Genomic DNA, 17,315 nt, shown 5'->3' with positions numbered 1-17,315 from the left:
GTTGTTTTAAATGTCTGCCTCTACACCTTTTATTCAGGTCATCTCGGATCTGCTCTAAGTGCATATCCACTGCTAAACAAACGTGAGAGGCAAGAGCTGTCTTAAATTTATCACACCGCCCCTAGTTTTCGACTAAGAAAAGTACATTTTGTATATTTAAAAATACACACGTTTAATCAAACGATCTCTCATAACCCCAGCGCCCCCACCTAGCCGCATTCTGGGTTTCAGCGCTCGAGTTTCGGGTCCTTGCACAACACCTACAGCCGTGCAAAGCTCCGTCTCTCCGTAATCCCGGCGGGGCACGGTCCGGGGAGATCTCTCTCGTGTCTCCACCCTCAATTCCCCCTCTTCCTAGATTCCTCCCGCTGCTCGGCTCCTTCCCTCCGCCCCCGGCTCGGCCGGCCCAATCTGTCAGAGAAGTTGTGTACAAACTGCGCGGCCGCCCTGCGCGCGAAGCTCGTGGCCCGCGAGGGGTGCGGTCGGCCCGGAGGAGGCGGGGCTCCCGGGAGAGCTCTCTCCGCTCATAGGCTGATCTCTCGGGCCAGGCCAGCCTCGGGGCGTCGGGATTCGCGGCGGCGCTGCCAATCAGCCCGCGAGGCCCCGCCCCGCCGGAGTTGGGTGAAATAGAGGCGGGCGTCAAGTGTCAGTAGTCGCGGGGCAGGTACGCGCGCTCCTAGTTCGCTCGCCGACATCGACCGAGGCGGGAGCGGGCTCGGGCGAGTGGGGCGGGGCGGGAGAAAGTGGCCGCCCGGAGGACGTTGGCGTTTACGCGTGGCGGCGGAGCGGAAGAGTTTGGCTTATCGTGCGCGCCTTCGAGAACCGCCCGCCGTTGGCTGAAGGGTCCGCCCGGAGCCTCGTCCCCCTCCGACCGCGGCCCCGCGCGCCGAGCTCGCCGGCCCGAGCCTGCGTGGGCGACCGGTGGGACAGTGCACTCGAACCCCGCCGCGTCCCGCGCCTGGAGCCGCCCCCCCGAGTACCCATGGCGACGCGGGTGCTGACCATGAGCGCCCGCCTGGGACCCGTGCCTCAGCCGCCGGCCCCTCAGGACGAGCCGGTGTTCGCGCAGCTCAAGCCGGTGCTGGGCGCCGCGAACCCGGCCCGCGATGCGGCGCTCTTCCCCGGCGACGAGCTGAAGCACCCGCACCACCACCCGCAGGCGCAGCCCGCGCCCCCGCAGCCCCCGCAGCCGGCGCCGCCGCCCGCCGCGGGCCCTCGGCTGCCCCCGGAGGAGCTGGTCCAGGTAAGGAGAGCCGCTCTCCTCCGGTCGCAGGGCTCGGGCGTGTCCCGTCGCTGCTGCGACGCGCGGGCGACAGGGGCCGCTCCAGGCTGGGGAGTGCGTCGGGGCGCACCGGAGAAGCGGGGCCCGGGGCGGCCAGCCCCGCCCTGCCCTGCTGCCCTCCTGGGCCGGGCACCCCGTTTCGCAGCGTGTAAAGAGGGGTGGTGTGTGTGTGTGGGTGTGTGTGTGTGTGTGTGTGTGTCGGGGGGGGTGCTGGAAGAGGGCTCCGTGGGTCTCTCCGAGGAAGGTTTAAGGCGCAGGGGGTGGACGGAGTACCTTCACACACCTTAGGTTCCTTACATTTGGGGGATGATAGCTTGTACCCTACGCACAGCTTAATGGACGCCTTCCTCGCGGCCGCCCCCTCCTGCCCCCGCCATCGCCGCCGCCGTCTCGGGTTGGGCACTAACGCAGCTTGGGGTGCCGGGGAGAGGAGGGGTCCTCCTCGGGTTTCGTACGCTGTGGCTCCACCTGCTTGCTCTTGGCGATCGCGGAGCCGCGCCTGGGAAACGGGCGTTGGGTTAGCTAAGGCGGAATCGCGGCGTTGAGTTTAAAAAAAAAGATTAAGAGAGCGGGGCGGGGGGTAGAATGGACCGGGAGTGGTGGTTGTTGCGTGTGCGCGTAAATTTCCTCCTGGGCCGCGTTGAAAGCTGGCAGTTGGCGCTTACACTTGCCCGGCAGCCGAATTAGAGCAACTGCCTGTTTCATTCGCCCACGCAGGGAGTCATATAGCCCGGAAAAAAAAAAAAAAACTTCCCGGGACTTTTAGCCTGTCCCGAGGAAAGAAAAAAAAAAAATTGGAAGCATACCCACATGCAAACAGCTGGAAGAGCTAAAATCAGAAACCACTAACCGCCGCGGGAGCGCGGTGCAGGGAAGGGTTTAGCTGGGTTTATTTCCAGATCCGATCCTCGCCCCTCGGAGTCGGGGCTGAGCCCCCCTGAGCCTTTCCCGGGCTCCGAGAGGCCAGTGGCGTTTCGTCGGGGACGTGACTCACATGACTGGGCGTTCGTTTTTATTTTTAAATCGTGCCTATCCGGGAAATCCCGTCCTCATCCACACCGAAGGGGCTCAAGTCCCAAGAAGAAACGCTTTTGAAATTAAGTGGTAGCAGAAACTGACTTGTCTGTCTACCGATAAGGTGCTACGGTTGATAGTTCCATGAGCCAAGTCGAGTGTGTGTGTGTGGGGGGTGCGTGTGTGTGTTTTCCCCTTTGAATTTCCTCTTCAGTGTTAAACATTGCCAAAAAAAAAAAAAAGTTTACGTTATTGTGGGAGAGAAGATGGCTCTGACAAGGTTGAGGCACCTTGTTAGGCGCTGCGGGTCATGTTCTTACAAAGTCAACTGCTTGCAAAGTATTTGGCTATTTGAGTTCCTCGCCCTGCTGCCCGGGAGCTAGCTGGAGCCTGAGGCATGACTGGGCTTTTTAGGGAGAGGGGGAACTTAGCGCTGGCCCACTGAGGAGGACCCGGGAAATGTTTTGTGGATGACTGCTAGGTGAGCAGCAGCCGGGCTCCCTCCCCACCCACGGGGGCCTTTAGCACCCAGCACCCGGCTACCCAGGGAGTGATTTCCCCCTCGGTAATTAAAGATCTGTTTGAGATAGGGATATGAATAGGAACATTTCATTATCATATTAACCAATTAAAGAATCTGCTGATTAAAATCAACTGTTAGACCAAATGTTGAATATGAAAATGTTTTGTGTCAGTGGATACTGTGTTTTGCTCAAAACATTGTATTTAGGCTTTCGTTAAACTGTAAACAAGGGAAAAGCACAGAAATAGCTGATTGCCTAGCCAAACCAAAAAAAAAAAAACCTCTGCAAATAAGATTCTCACAGGGCTGTGTGTTTAAGAGTGTTAGACTTCGCTGTGACATGGACAGGGCTGAGGTAGCTTGGCAGTGTTTCCCTCCTGCCTTCCGACTTGAATCGCATACTTGACTGTCATGGGGCCGGGATTCCTGGTTGTCCTTATTATTGCGTCAGAAAGGAAAAGGATTTCTGTTGGCTTCCCCTTTTTTCATCTTGATTTTTTTTTTCTAACTTTTTGTCTGGGAATGACAGGAGAAGTGATTTTTAACACGTATGTGTTTAAATGTAGTTTCAATGAACCAGTTATTACACAGTTGACAAAACAGAACTGGTCTGTTTGTAAGTAACACTTAGGAGTTTGTCCTGATCCTTTAGAGCAGGCTGCGGGGACAGGAGGGGTCTTGAGCCCTCCCCGAGATGTGAGTCAGGTGCATTATGTGTGTTTGTATCTCTTCTTTTTTAGACAAGATGTGAAATGGAAAAGTATCTGACACCTCAGCTCCCTCCAGTTCAAATAATTCCAGAGCATAAAAAATATAGACGAGACAGCGCCTCAGTGGTAGACCAGTTCTTCACCGACAGCGAAGGGCTACCCTACAGCATCAACATGAACGTCTTCCTGCCCGACATCACTCACCTGAGAACTGGCCTGTACAAATCCCAGAGACCAGCAACGTGCGTGACACACATCAAGACCGAACCTGTTGCCATTTTCAACCACCAGGGCGATGCGTCAGCCGCTCCTCCGGCCCCAACCCAGGCCCTCCCCGAATTCACCAGTATATTCAGCTCCCACCAGACCGCCGCCCCAGAGGTGAACAATATTTTCATCAAGCAAGAACTTCCTACACCAGATCTTCATCTTTCTGTCCCTCCCCAGCAGGGCCACCTGTACCAGCTCCTGAATACACCGGATCTAGATATGCCCAGTTCTGCCAACCAGACAGCGGTGATGGACACGCTCAACGTTTCCATGTCTGCCGCCATGGCGGGCCTTAACACACACACCTCTGCCGTTCCACAGACTGCAATGAAACAATTCCAGGGCATGCCCCCTTGCACATACACCATGCCAAGTCAGTTTCTGCCACAGCAGGCCACTTACTTTCCCCCTTCACCGCCGAGCTCGGAGCCTGGAAGTCCCGATAGACAAGCAGAGCTGCTCCAGAATTTAACCCCACCGCCATCCTATGCTGCTACGATTGCTTCCAAACTGGCGATTCACAATCCCAACTTACCCGCCACCCTGCCAGTCAATTCACCCAACATCCAACCTGTCAGATATAACAGAAGGAGTAACCCCGACTTGGAGAAGCGTCGCATCCACTACTGCGACTATCCTGGTACGTGTCATTAACCTGGTTGAAGCAGCAATGAGCTGCTGTTTCGTGTTTGGTTGCCTGTTCCAAACCCAGACCTTACATTTATGGAGGAGGATTGACCAAAGAAATCACCTGTTTTGTTCTTTAAGTATCTTGTTTCTGTGCTTTTTACCATGGTGTATAACCAGTTTGTTGTCTTTTGCTTAGATTATGTATTTAAACTGTCTAGAATATTCTGGACAGAGTTAAACTCGACCTCTAGAGTAACAAAATTTGAATTTCTCACACACTGCTACTTTACGATAATCTAAAAACTTAACAATTTTTAGCTCTAGATCAAGTGCCTGTAAAGATTGGGAAAAGGGGCAACATGCCACCTAGGAACCAAATGGGCACGGAGCTGATGACAGCTATGAGACCCCCACAGGGGAGATTTGAAGAAGGTTCTGATCCCATATGCCTATTCTGGGATGAGAAATGTAGCTCAAAAACATAATTTGATGACAGTAATGAATAGAGCTATAAGTTGCTGGCGTAAGCTAGTTTATGATTAATACAGGGCATAATTTATTGACTGTGGTACATGATATGGCATGACATGCTAAATGAAAAACAAGAAATGTGGGAGTGCAGAAAATTACAGTCATCTTGGATAATGGCTTAGCATTGTCAGCTCTAGAGCCATTAAATTAAAAAAAAAATACACTGTAGTAGCTATTATTAAGTCACTGAACTGTGTATTACTAGTGTAAAATACCTACTTGGAATATAGGCACAAATGTTCCATTTGTAGTTGGCCTGATTTTATGTGTTTTTTTTTCCGTGCTCAAGGGATACGTGAAACCGATCACTTTATTCCTCTAATAAGATAATGGGGGAGAGCTTAAAGACTTTTAAAACTGACGCTTCACATATCCCATCCCACACCAGTGATTGCTTCTTTAAAGCCAGATTTTAAACACTGAATCATCAAATGTAAAGATTTCAAAAGGATCTGCAAAATGACGAGCTCTTCTCTTTATTTTAGGCTGCACAAAAGTTTATACAAAGTCTTCTCATTTAAAAGCTCACCTGAGGACTCATACTGGTATGTAATTTTCTTGTTAATACTGGGAGTTGTGTAAATAGTGTAAGTGGTATTCATCCTTTTAAAAGCCAACACGTGTTTGATCTCTTCTTTCTTCTGTCAACTTTTATTTTTTAATGGCCTACCTTTTCAGCACTGGCTTGGCTCAAAATGCAGTTCAATGAGAAAATCTGGGCCCGGAAAGGCTGCTGTTCCCTCAACTTGGGCCTTGCCTGTCACCCCACCTAGAATTAATCACCCCAAAGTGTAAACAGCCGTGTTTACTAATGGACTTGAAAACTTTTTAACGGCCCAGCTATTTCAGTCTTGAGGAGGAAAAAATGAAGTTCATTTTCTTCCTCCGCAGCAAATCATTTTGCTTCCCCAGAGCCACTGTAAGCAGCTAGCGTGTGCGCCATGGCTGTTGCCTGCTGTTGCCTGTCTCCATTATCTTTGACATTTAGTGTGAAATATGTTTCACATGTTTACTAGATGGAAGGTAAGGCTGAAATTAGAATATTAAACGCAGGTGGTCAGAAATGGGGTCACAGGTGAGAGTAACTTTACGTCTTATCGCAGCCCAGATTGGATGTTTGAGAGATTTCATCTTTGAATCTAGCATCCTTTTCATCTTAGTTTACAATGTATTTTTAAAACTACAGCCCCTTTAATTTTGTGTTTGTTTTGTTAAATCTGTGGTTGTCGCTCTTAAAGAGACTTAATTTTGGAACGAAATATCAACCCTTTTGAAGGTGAAAGAGCTAGGGTGGTGTATTTCATGAAATGCTTCCAGTTACATGCCCACACTATTTTTGAATCTATAGTTACTAGTTGTAATTTTCTTAAAAGAACGGCACTAAAGCAAAGAGCTTACATAAAGTGACCGTTTTCCCCCTTCAATATATGCAGTCTTACCTAAAGTTCAAAGAATAAGTTTGCTAATAAAAGCAATGACCTAGCAAAATGTATTATTTCCCCCATCATTGCTATGGAAACCAAGGTATTCACCAGTTCCTTTGAATGGTTGTTGGATTAGTGTGAGGACTTGAATCTCCCCAGGCTAGATGTTACTATGGAAATTGAGTTTTGATAAATGAAGTAGTTATCTCTAACTGCTGCATTAAAAAGTAAAAGCTTTTGAACAAAGGTCAGTGCCCAGATAGTCCTGAGCGGAGTATGCTTGCAGACGTTGTGTGCACGCTAGGATTGCTCCATGTCCCAGTGACAAGAGGTCCTTATTAAAATTAGAATAATTTTGGTGACAATGGTGATGGATTGCAAGACTTGAGAAACTGCTGTTAAAGAAAAGGCCTCTCCTGTATTCATGAAATGAATGGTTGTTTTGGTCTGCCGTTTTTAGATTTTGACATTGATTATGTAAAAGGATATATTATATAAACAACTCAAGATAGAAATTATGGTTAAGCCCTCCACCAAAAAAAAAAAACATCAAAATGACATGCCAGGAAAACATTCCGTATAGAAACGCTGAAATATTCTGTGCCAGAAAACATTGAAAAACATTTTCTTTTCTCCTGAAGTTTGAGAAGTAGAAATAAGTTAGAGATATTTATTGGAATTATTGCATTTCTTTCTCTTTTGGAAGACCTTGAGACAGGAGATAGGAATGGAGGAACCCCTTTTTCTGGGGTTAAAGTCCCCTAATAAAGGTAGAGTACAATTGCATGTAGCAGTGTTATCAGCCGCTTATTGCGGGGAAGTGGTCCAACTGTATCTAAATGGCCTTTCAACCCTGTCCGTTTAGTGCTCTGCTCACTTAGATCTGGGATTCAGGAACTTGACCTGCTGGCAGAGAAATTTAATAGTGGCCTGCCTTAAACAATGCTCGTGCTAATAAGCTAAAAGGAGAACCTAGGTGTACGTTGGGTCCACGCACAGAGCTTTCCACCTGATCATAAACAGTGTGGCCTTCGACATCTAATGAGCGAGCCCATGTAATCCAGTTTAATAAAGTTTTGTTTGATAGTCTTTCAAATGCCTTGGGGAGGGTTTGTACCAGACTCGCTCGTCTGGCTAAACCCGTTCTTGGGTAATCATAGAGCGTGGAGGTTGTTTCTCCTCATTTCTAGTTTCTAGACAATGCCTTTTAAAATCGCCTGCGCTCATGGCATCTCCCCCCCCCCCCCCCCCCCAGTGTGAAGCCAGCAGAGGCTTTTTTTCCTTCTTCCTTTTAAGGCCCAGGTAGATGAGACAGTTTTTCCATTTCTCTCATTTAATAGTTTGTTTTGTTTTTGCTCGCTCTGTCCCTCCCTCGTTCCCACGTGGACAGTGTATTAGGGGGCTTAGAATACTGCATGGTGGTGATGCTCTTGCTTTTGATGAGATTGAATATATTACTTTTGAAGTGATTGCCGATTTGCAGGCAGAATGTGAAGCATCCTAGCATTTCTTCGGAAAGGAATTGTGATGACTTTGAAATGTTACTTTTTTAAAATGAGTCAAGCGATTAAAACGGCTTACATCTGAGTGCTTTCATTACATTTTCTGAATGTTTAGATTGTGATTGCCCCTTTTACTTGGCTCACAGATCGCACGTGCACACACACACACACACACACACACACACTCCGTGCACTGGTTGTTCTGTGCACGGGAAGTGATCCCACGGCAGCTCATCACACGGTGACCAAGGGAAAGGCCAAGTGAGCAGCCCGTGAGAGCGCAGATGGTAAATAGGAAGACAGAGTGGACCCTGGAGGAGCCCTGCGTTCTGGATTCTCTGTAGAAGGAAGAGTCGCACATCTACATTTTGGGAAGAAGACACTGTTGTAAAGTGCATGGATTCCCATATTTTGTCTTTTTTTTTTTTGGAACAGTGCAAAAGGAGTGAAAGGCTTTTTAAAAACTATATGAGAAAAATTTCACTCAGGCCTTAATGGGTTGTGATCACAGTAATCTAGAGATAGATCAATGTTGGTTAAATATGTAACTTGTTTCATTGGTAGAGGCTGCAGGGTGAGATTTACTACCCCATGATAATTGAGTGAATACATGTTTAAAAGCTGTAGAATAAAGTATCATGTCTAGCCTTTAGCTCAGTTTTAGTTAACTGTCCGTACGTTGTTTTCAGGGTGACCTTTTCGTTTAGCGCTAACATTTTTCCTCGGAGGCTCCTGGAAAAACAGTGGTTCAGGCCCAGGAAAGGTAGTTTGTGAGCATGAAAGCTCAGAAACGATTTCTTTCTAATGACTCACTGGGAAGATTAAACTTTGCTTCTAGAACTTGTTCTTTCATCTGAAAAATATTTACATAGGAAATTGATTAAACATTGTTCTGAGATGATAAAGCTTATCAAAGGTTAAGAAGTTATAATTTGATGCAGTGAACATTTTTGACTGATTTTGTGAGAATCCAAAGGCCGGTAGTCTGTACTTGCGCTTTTGTTGGGTTAGTGTGGGAGAGTTCTTCAGTGGAGCAAGTGGGATTGTCGAGTTGGAGATGACATCAGCTGCGCAGGTAAAACCAGTGTGAGAGGTGTCGCATCACTAGATAATTTCTTGTTTTACTTCAGTGTGTATTTTTAGCTATAGAATGTAGTAGCTGTTTACTTGATGACGTACCTTGCTTCTGGTGAGAGATTAGAAAGAAAGGAATGTTCTAGTTTGGTAAAAGTATCTTTGACAACTCCAATTGTTAGATGTGCTTCAGGTGTGCCGGGTTCCGGAAGAATAATTTTTTAGAATGCTTAAATCTACTGGTCCAGGATAACCATACAAGCGAAAATATTTTTTTTTTTTTTTTAAATTGGAAAAGCATACATATAGAGAGAAGGAAAAGCAGAGAGAAATGTTTTCTGTCTGCTGGGTTCACTCCCCAGGTAGCCACAACAGCCAGAGCTGAGCCGATCTGAAGCCAAGAGCCAGGAGCTTCTTCTGGATCTCCCACACAGGTGCAGGATCCCACGCCTTTGGGCCATCCTCCACTGCTTTTGCAGGCCACAAGCAGGGAGCTGGAAGGAAAGTGGAGCAGCCAGGATACAAATCAGTGCCCATAGGGGGTCCTGGCATACGCAAGGTGAGGATTTGGCCACCAGGCTATTGCACTGGGCCTTAAGTTGAAGTCTCGGAAAAAGGTATCTGCTACCACTATCCAGTAGTGCTCAGGGACGAGGGAAAGTTTTGTTTTTATTGTTACGGTTTTAGGAAAAGGTAAAAAATATCTTATTGACACTTGACTGTTAAAGTCAGTCTGGGCTGGTTGTAAGAGAGGGGATCCGAGCTTTTTATCAAAAGCTCAAGAATTGCTGTCTCTAATCCCGTGCATGACAGGTTAGGTACTCATCATAGTGCTCCTTGAGAACTCTGAGAAGCAGCAATAGCTCAGGCACCCAAAGATTATCCTGTGTGTGCAGATCATGGCTCCCTGGCCCCAGGAGAAGGCCTCTTGCTTCCTTTGACCAAACTTGAGAACTTAAGGCAAACCAAGAAGTGCAGTCCAGTTCTACAGGAAAGAATTGTTTGCACAGATTTTGTTTATCCCTGTACGATCTGGCATGGATAATGCCATGTAGAAGCGAGGCTCAAAGCCTGGTTATCACCCAAGGTACATGTGGCCGGATAATAATTTGCGTGACTCCAGGCAGGACAGAGCTAAGCAAAAGCCCAGCCGCAGATGGGAGGCACAGAAAACTAAGGAGACAGCCTCACGCTAGTCTCTTCTTCCTTGTGTACTTTTTCATGAATGAAAAAATAACTAATCAGACTTAGCACAGACGGGACTGTTTGTTGCAAGGATGCTTTAGGATTGCTCAAAATGAAGCTGCATAGTGGTTGCTAAGTTGGAATCATGACCTCATGGGAGGCTTGCTAGGAGCAGTGTGGCTGTTTCTGACTTTAAGGAAGAGCTGCACAAGGATTGACAGACATAAGAAAGAACATTTCTTTTTTTTTAAGATATTCTTTTAAGTAACGTTTTCAAAGTGGGCACATTTGTCGCACTTACAAAATCTGGTCTAAATATTAGGTGAAATTGTACTAATTAGTACTACTAATCTTTGTGAGTCTTTCTACTGTTGGATATCTGCTACAATGAGCTGTAATAAACTGCTGGCAAAGATACTCAGAAATATGAATTAGTAGCTAAAGTTGTTATCCCACTAGATGGGTTTTCTCAGAAGTCTATTTGAGTAGTTTCCCATTAATTTCTTTCAATATTTTCCCTTCCCCCCACCCCCATTTTTAAAATTAGAAGGAAATCCAGTAGGAAACCTAGTTTGGAGGTTCAGTTCTCTAGAAATTAAATTATTTTGAGATGTGAGAAAAAGTTTTTTCCTGAAATAAGCTTTTGAACTTGAAGAATTCTTTGAATGTTGATTAGGTACTGTTGAAAAACTTTGAAGGTTAACATTGAGGTTAACATCCCCACACAGGATGTAAGTGTAAGTTCTTGAGGCCAGAGATCAAGTCTTACTTAATTCTAACTTTTTAATAAACCAGTGCCTTTAATTCTGCTTGGGTTTAACTTTGATCAGTATTGATTGGATCGTCTTTGAGTCATGAGTAAGGAAACATGCAAATAGGGTGCAATGAACTTCTGAAGTTATCTAAAGAAACTAGTTCAAGAGAAACAATTTCCACCTGTGTTTTTCTGCGACAAGAGTCTGTAGAACATTCTAGGGAAAGGCCTCGCCTGAGTCTATTGAGTGTGTTCAGCAGAGCAGAGAAACCTCCCGCTCCTTTGTGGGTAGATTCAATCAATTTTTTATCTGTTCATCTGAGGGAAAAAGAATTATTGTTAATTTTTTTTTGTCAGACTTTTGGTGGGGATACCTTACAGTTAGCTTGCATTGACTGGCATGTTTTCAAACCTCTTGGTCTCGGGGACAGAAAGCATGAGCAGGTGCTTACTCTTTGGATACTATTGCCAATACTCAAGGTTTTCAAGACCCGGCACCTTTTCTGGAAGGTTCCCTCACAGGGTGTGCCCCCGGCTTCACAGGCAGGGGTGAAGGCCTCTGTTGGGAGTCCATTAAGCTGTTCGTTAATTGACCTTCACAAGTGGCCTTAGAATCTGTAAATAAATGTGAACAATATGTATGTGTTCCTTAAGGCCTTCAAAGGGAGTGTATTAGTGTTTGCTAATGGAAGATTTAAGAGAGACATTAAGGAAGAGAGGCAGCCCAGGAATCTTAATGTGGAACTCCTCCTTTCTGCCTCGGACTGGTGGGGTTATTGTGAGGCCAGAGTGGGCTAATGAACTGGGCCAGGCCCTGGCCTGTGTGCTCTGGGGATGCTGGTGCTGCTTCCTCTTCCTCCTATTGCTCTTGTTCTGCTTCCCATGCTGATAAATATGTTACTGGGGGGCACTCTCTCAGTGTGGACAGTATGTATATATGTAGCTTAGGACTTTTTTTTGCCAAAGATTAGTAGTTCCCTAACAAAGATAATCCTATGCTTTGAAAATTGAACAAGAAAACGCATACTTGAGATAAAATTGAAGCTTGTTTTCATGCTCTGCAAGTTTGCCTTTTTTTCTTTTCTTTTTTCCTTTGCAAAATTTCACATTAACAGCATGAGAACTTAAAACTGCAATTGATGTTGAAAGAGCCTTAACTAAATATTTTTAAATTGGTGATATTGGAAAGAGTTTCTGTAAAAATCCAATTAAACTTTGGAAGTTCTAGCCTGTTGAAACACAACGTAAAGGAAGTGAGCTGGGCTTCCCAGAAGTACAGTGTGTAGTGTTTCTGGCTTGGGAAGAAAGGCCTGGACTGCTGCTTGGCCAGAACTCGGGTACCAGCTTCCTCCACGATGTTTTCCTTGAGCAGTGTTGACACTTGAACAAATCCCATAGAAACTGCCCCGAGTAGGGGAGTAGTTGTCATTGCTTTTATAGTAAAACTTGGCCCCAAAAACTAATGTTCCCCACACACTGGTAGTATTCTTGGCTGAATAATCTATAGATGTACATAAATCCAGAGTAAAACCCCAAATGTTTTAGGAACTTTAATGGCTACTGTATTTCAACTAATCAGTAAAGTAAACTTTTAAAAATATTGGTGCAGTTTATTGCCACAAAGCCAGTAAAAATAGCAAACAAAGAGAGTCTGGTGTCCCTTGTTTGTTAAATAAACTTTGAAAATGCAGTTCTGCTATTTAATGATTCAAGACTAGAGTGATTTCTTTTTAAAATTGGCACTTGAGGAAGTTTTTTGCATGCCAGAGACATCAGAAGTAACTTTCCATTGAATGACAGTATTCAGCCAATATGTTTCTGTGATTTATTTATCACAAGAAACAGAAGTAAACACATCTGCAAACATGTTAGCTACATTCGCTAGCATTAATATTTGTGTCAGATTCAAGTCACTTAAAGAGTTGAGTATGTGAACTTAAATTTCTAGTTGGCGTTTGCTGGATGAGGGTGGGGTAGGGGAGGTTACCTTTCAGAGTTGAGGATGTACAGTTTTTAAAAGTACAGTTAATAGGAATGAATTCAAAAATAAAAAGAGGCCTTCGGTCGAGGCAGGAAAAGCAGGTGGAGGTCAAGGTGGCATTTCATGGGAAATAAGTGGGGCCAATGTCTTGGTCAGCGTTCTGGCTTTCTTTGTGATGATGGGCTTTCATTTTGAGGGCATCGTAAGAGGTGCTGGTTTCACTCCTGGCAGTGGGCAAGGGGAGACGCCTCCTCCGCGGTGCTGCTATTGTGTTGTTGCTGTTACGTTAGTCAGGGGCAAAGCAGATGACAGCCCTTTGTTCAGCCTAGCTTTATGCCTGCCTTGGCTGCCAGAACTGTTTCATGCCTAGGGCATTAAAAAAAAAGGTACCCATTTAAAATTTAACTGTAAGCCAATTACATAAATATATATATTTTAAGATTTGTTTTTGGGCCTGGTGGCGTGGCCTAGCAGCTAAAGTCCTCACCTTGAATCCACCAAGATCTCATGGGCACCAGTTCTAATCCCGGCAGCCCCACTTCCCATCCAGCTCCCTGCATGTGGCCTGGGAAAGCAGTCAAGGATGGCCCAAAGCCTTGGGACTCTGTGCCCGTTTCGGAGACCCAGAAGAATGGCGCAGCTTGCAGCCACTGTGGCTTCTTGGGGAGGGAATCAACAGATGACAGATTTTTGTCTCTATTATGTATATATCTTTAATGTCTTTATATACTCCTCTATATCTGACTTTCCAATAAAAGTAAAATAAATTTTGAAATAGGCGAGACAGAAACTTTCTTCCATCTGCTGGTTTTTTCTCCGGGTGGCTGCATGGCCAGGACTTGGGCTAGGCTGAAGACGGAAACCCAGAGATTCGTGGGGAGTTGGAGTCACAGGGACCCAAGGACTTGGGCTATCATTCCTAGGCACATTAGCAGGAAGCCGGATTGGAAGTGGAGCAACCTCGACTCAAACTGATGCCCACGTGGGATATTGGCATGATGTGCAGAGGCTTAACCTGCTGTGCGGTAACAACAACCCCCATGTCACACCCTGCACATTCATCTCATTCTCAACGAAGCTACTGATGTTCGTAGAATTGTAACAGTGTATGATCTTAGGAAGTGTTAATTAATTCTCGGTGGAAGACTTTTGAAATTGATGGGTTTATTATTAGTAGCTTTGAAAGCGATGCAGTTAGCAGCCTGTGGAGACCATTAAGGATGATAGAAAGCGTAGACTAGGAGGGGCTCAAATATAAACTCACTGTTCCAGTAAAGATAGGGAATGACTGAGTAGATGAGATGTTTTGGTTGTGTGCACAGTTAGGCCCCAGGCATTTCAAGCAGTACCCAGAATATAAAACATACCTGCGTTTGCCCAGTGATCATATTAACAGTTCCTTGGCGGCACACAGACACCTATTCGGATGAATACATCTTACATACACTACTACGAATGCAACTACGCTAGATCGCTTAGAGGGAGGAGAGTTAATATTTTATTTGGCTCATCGTGGAACTCGGGAGCTTTCCTGTTTTGCCTTGCATCTCTTCTGAGCCAGCTCCCTCACCCCCTTTGTTGCTTGCCTTAGGTGAGAAGCCCTACAAGTGCACCTGGGAAGGCTGCGACTGGAGGTTCGCGCGCTCGGACGAGCTGACCCGCCATTACCGGAAGCACACGGGCGCCAAGCCGTTCCAGTGCGCGGTGTGCAACCGCAGCTTCTCGCGCTCCGACCACCTGGCCCTGCACATGAAGAGGCACCAGAACTGAGCGGCGCCAGACGCCCCGCGCTCCGCAACCCCCTGGCCGGCCACCTTTTCAGCTACAAACTTAACCTGTTCCTATAAAAAAAAAAGAATCAAAAAAAAGAAAAAAACTGGAAATGTATATTTTGTATATTTGAGAAAACAGGGAATCCATTGTGTGAATACCAAAGTGTTTGGTCATTGTCGGAGCCTGGAATGTTCGCTGTCGTGTCCCGGCTTTCCCCAAGCCGGCTTCATCTCCTGGCGGGCAGCTACGTGGCGGCACAGCGGGGCTGGGGCGCCGTCCGAGTGTGCACCTGGGCGCCAGTGTTTAGTCAACAAGGCAGCTGGCAGGCGCCTGGAGAAGGCTGCTGCATGCATTGGGGGTCAGGATTGTACTTGACTGTCAAGTAGATGCTTCGAGAATAGCTAATTTCTGAGAGGGGCGCAGCAGTACCCGGACCTGGCAATTCACAAATGATAGCCATTGAACAAATGTTCTTGTTGTGTTCTTTTATATGAGTTGCCTATATTTGCTATTTGAGATTTTGTAAATATGCAGATCAGCTTTATAGGTTTATTACAAGTTTTTAAAGATTCTTTTGGGGGGGGGAAATCATACTTTTTGAAAAATAACCATGAGTACATTTACAGTCTGAATTTGTGATACCTCTCAACATCGCCAAATTAATTTCTTTAAGGGGAAAGAATAATCATTCAAATGAACTTTAAAAAGCAAATTTTGTGCACTGATTAAAATAGGAGTGTTTATTTTAAATACAAAAAGATGTTTTATATGAATTGTAACCTGAAGAGCTTAAAAAAATAGTTACGGTATATGAAAGTTAAACCTCTTACAATAAGCTAAACACAGTATCATCTGTAGAAGGAAGGACTGCCGTTTTCACATGGCAATGTTGAATGCAGTTTTCATATACAGAAATGTTTGCTCGTGCAGTACTGTTGGATAAATGACAATTTATGTGGATTTTGCATGTACTATACAATGAGACACAGTAATTTAATTAAATTACAGTGCAGTTAGCTAATCTGTTATACTGACTCGGTGTCTGCCTTTAAGTAGAAATGCTATGTTGAAAACTTAAAGCAAGCGCTACATATATGCAATATAAACTGCTGATGCTGTTAACCAAAGGGCAGAATACATACGCAGAATGCCAAAAGGGGTCTTAATTGAAATGAAAATTTAATTTTGTTTTTAAAATATTGTTTATCTTTATTTATTTTGTGGTAATATAGTACGTTTTTTTAGAAAACAATTTTCATAACTTGATAAATTATAGTTTTGTTTGTTAGAGTTGCTCTTAATGTGTAAATAGACGACAAACGGTGTAAATAATTTTGTAAGAGGCTTCAAAATGTTTATACGTGGAAACATACCTACATGAAAAGCATAAATCGGTTGCTGTTTTGCTTCTTTTTCCCTCTTATTTTTGTATTGTGGTCATTTCCTATGCAAATAATGGAGCAAACAGCTGTATAGTTGTAGAATTTTTTGAGAGAATGAGATGTTTATATATTAACGACAATTTTTTTGGAAAATAAAAAGTGCCTAAAAGATTCATCTTGTGCCTTTCTTCTTCACCTGCCATAGCAAGGACAGTTAGCTAATGCCAGTTTCAAAATAAGGAGTTGATCAGGGCTCTTGGTGAACAGCCAATTGGCATTTTCAGAAGAGCCATGTTGAACCATAGCTCCCTACATACCTACAGAAGAAAGGGGACATCGGGAGGCATGATTCATGAGAATATATATATATATACATATATATATGCTTTCATCACTATACATGCTGCAGTAGCCCTTTCAGCACCATTAATTGAGAACTAGAGAAATCTTGTGTGTTCTGGCTAAGTATGTGTTGGTACAAGTCGGTGATTAAGGTCCATCAGTGTGAGGTTATTCCAAGTAGTTTTTTGCAGATGTTCCATGGTCATAGAGTAGAACTCAACTCTTCCTCTCTGATTTGCTTCCTAAGATACTGTATGGAGAAGTGGGGAGCAGAGGGCCAGGAGTCACTCCATGGTGGGGCAATCTGTCAACATGACCTCAGCCGGGGTATCAAGGTCCACATCGACTGTGATAAGCCTTTGATATAATGTGATGAAAATGGAACTTGGCCTCTGCCTTCCTCAGTACGCGCAACTGCAGCGCGCTTCCGAGAGGGCAGGCAGCAGGCAGCCACTGCGGGAGGCCGTTTTACAAAAGCACCAGAACATGCCAAGATCCTCAAAAATGAGAAGACTGAGGGCTGTCACAGCTGGGAGAGGCTCAAGGACACTGGCCAATAGTGAAGAGAAAAAGTCTGGAGATTAAGTTGATGCATATCACAATTGGTTGTTTAATGGTGCCAAACGTACCACTTCTAGTGTAAACTGGTAATGATAGGACCGTTGAGGTGACAGGAATTCTGTTTAATAAAAGCTTCTAAAACTATAAGAATGTGAAGAAAAAGTAGCCTATAGTTGACAGAAAGGAAGGTGTTGAAACTCATGTGGAAACTGCGGGTGCCTGATGCGCCAACCATTCAGTGTCCAGCTCAAGATGCTTCCCACTTCACGGTCCAGCTGGAGCTTCTCAGTCGGAGGGGGAAATGGCAGAGTTTCTTTGACTTAAGTTTATTTCTAGAAATTGAAACATGAGGCTACAGACTGAAGACAACTATGTCT

At 45.2% G+C, this 17,315-nt stretch overlaps 1 protein-coding gene across 1 annotated transcript; it reads left to right on the top strand.

Moving 5' to 3' along the window:
• The first annotated feature begins 668 nt into the window (after nt 1–668).
• Nucleotides 669–16,206, top strand: KLF5 (Kruppel like factor 5). The gene is made up of 4 exons (XM_040991294.1): nt 669–1,243; nt 3,560–4,439; nt 5,446–5,505; nt 14,472–16,206. Exons 1-4 carry the CDS (start codon nt 983–985, stop codon nt 14,648–14,650), a joined length of 1,380 nt encoding a protein of 459 aa, XP_040847228.1. The 5' UTR covers nt 669–982; the 3' UTR covers nt 14,651–16,206.
• Nucleotides 16,207–17,315: the final 1,109 nt, after the last annotated feature.

Source organism: Ochotona curzoniae, unplaced genomic scaffold (genome assembly GCF_017591425.1).
Source record: "Ochotona curzoniae isolate NIBS_2020 unplaced genomic scaffold, NIBS_Ocur_1.0 contig_64, whole genome shotgun sequence".
In the NCBI taxonomy this organism is placed as follows: domain Eukaryota; kingdom Metazoa; phylum Chordata; class Mammalia; order Lagomorpha; family Ochotonidae; genus Ochotona; species Ochotona curzoniae.
Note: the sequence above shows the minus strand (reverse complement) of the source record. Positions and strands in the feature narration are given on the sequence as shown.

Excerpts from the sequence above, each read along its gene's own strand:
- KLF5 (XM_040991294.1), top strand. The coding sequence starts at position 983 with ATGGCGACGCGGGTGCTGACCATGAGCGCCCGCCTGGGACCCGTGCCT. Across the intron at positions 1,244-3,559 it reads CCCCGGAGGAGCTGGTCCAG|ACAAGATGTGAAATGGAAAA; the intron begins GTAAGGAGAGCC and ends CTTCTTTTTTAG. Across the intron at positions 5,506-14,471 it reads TCACCTGAGGACTCATACTG|GTGAGAAGCCCTACAAGTGC; the intron begins GTATGTAATTTT and ends TGCTTGCCTTAG.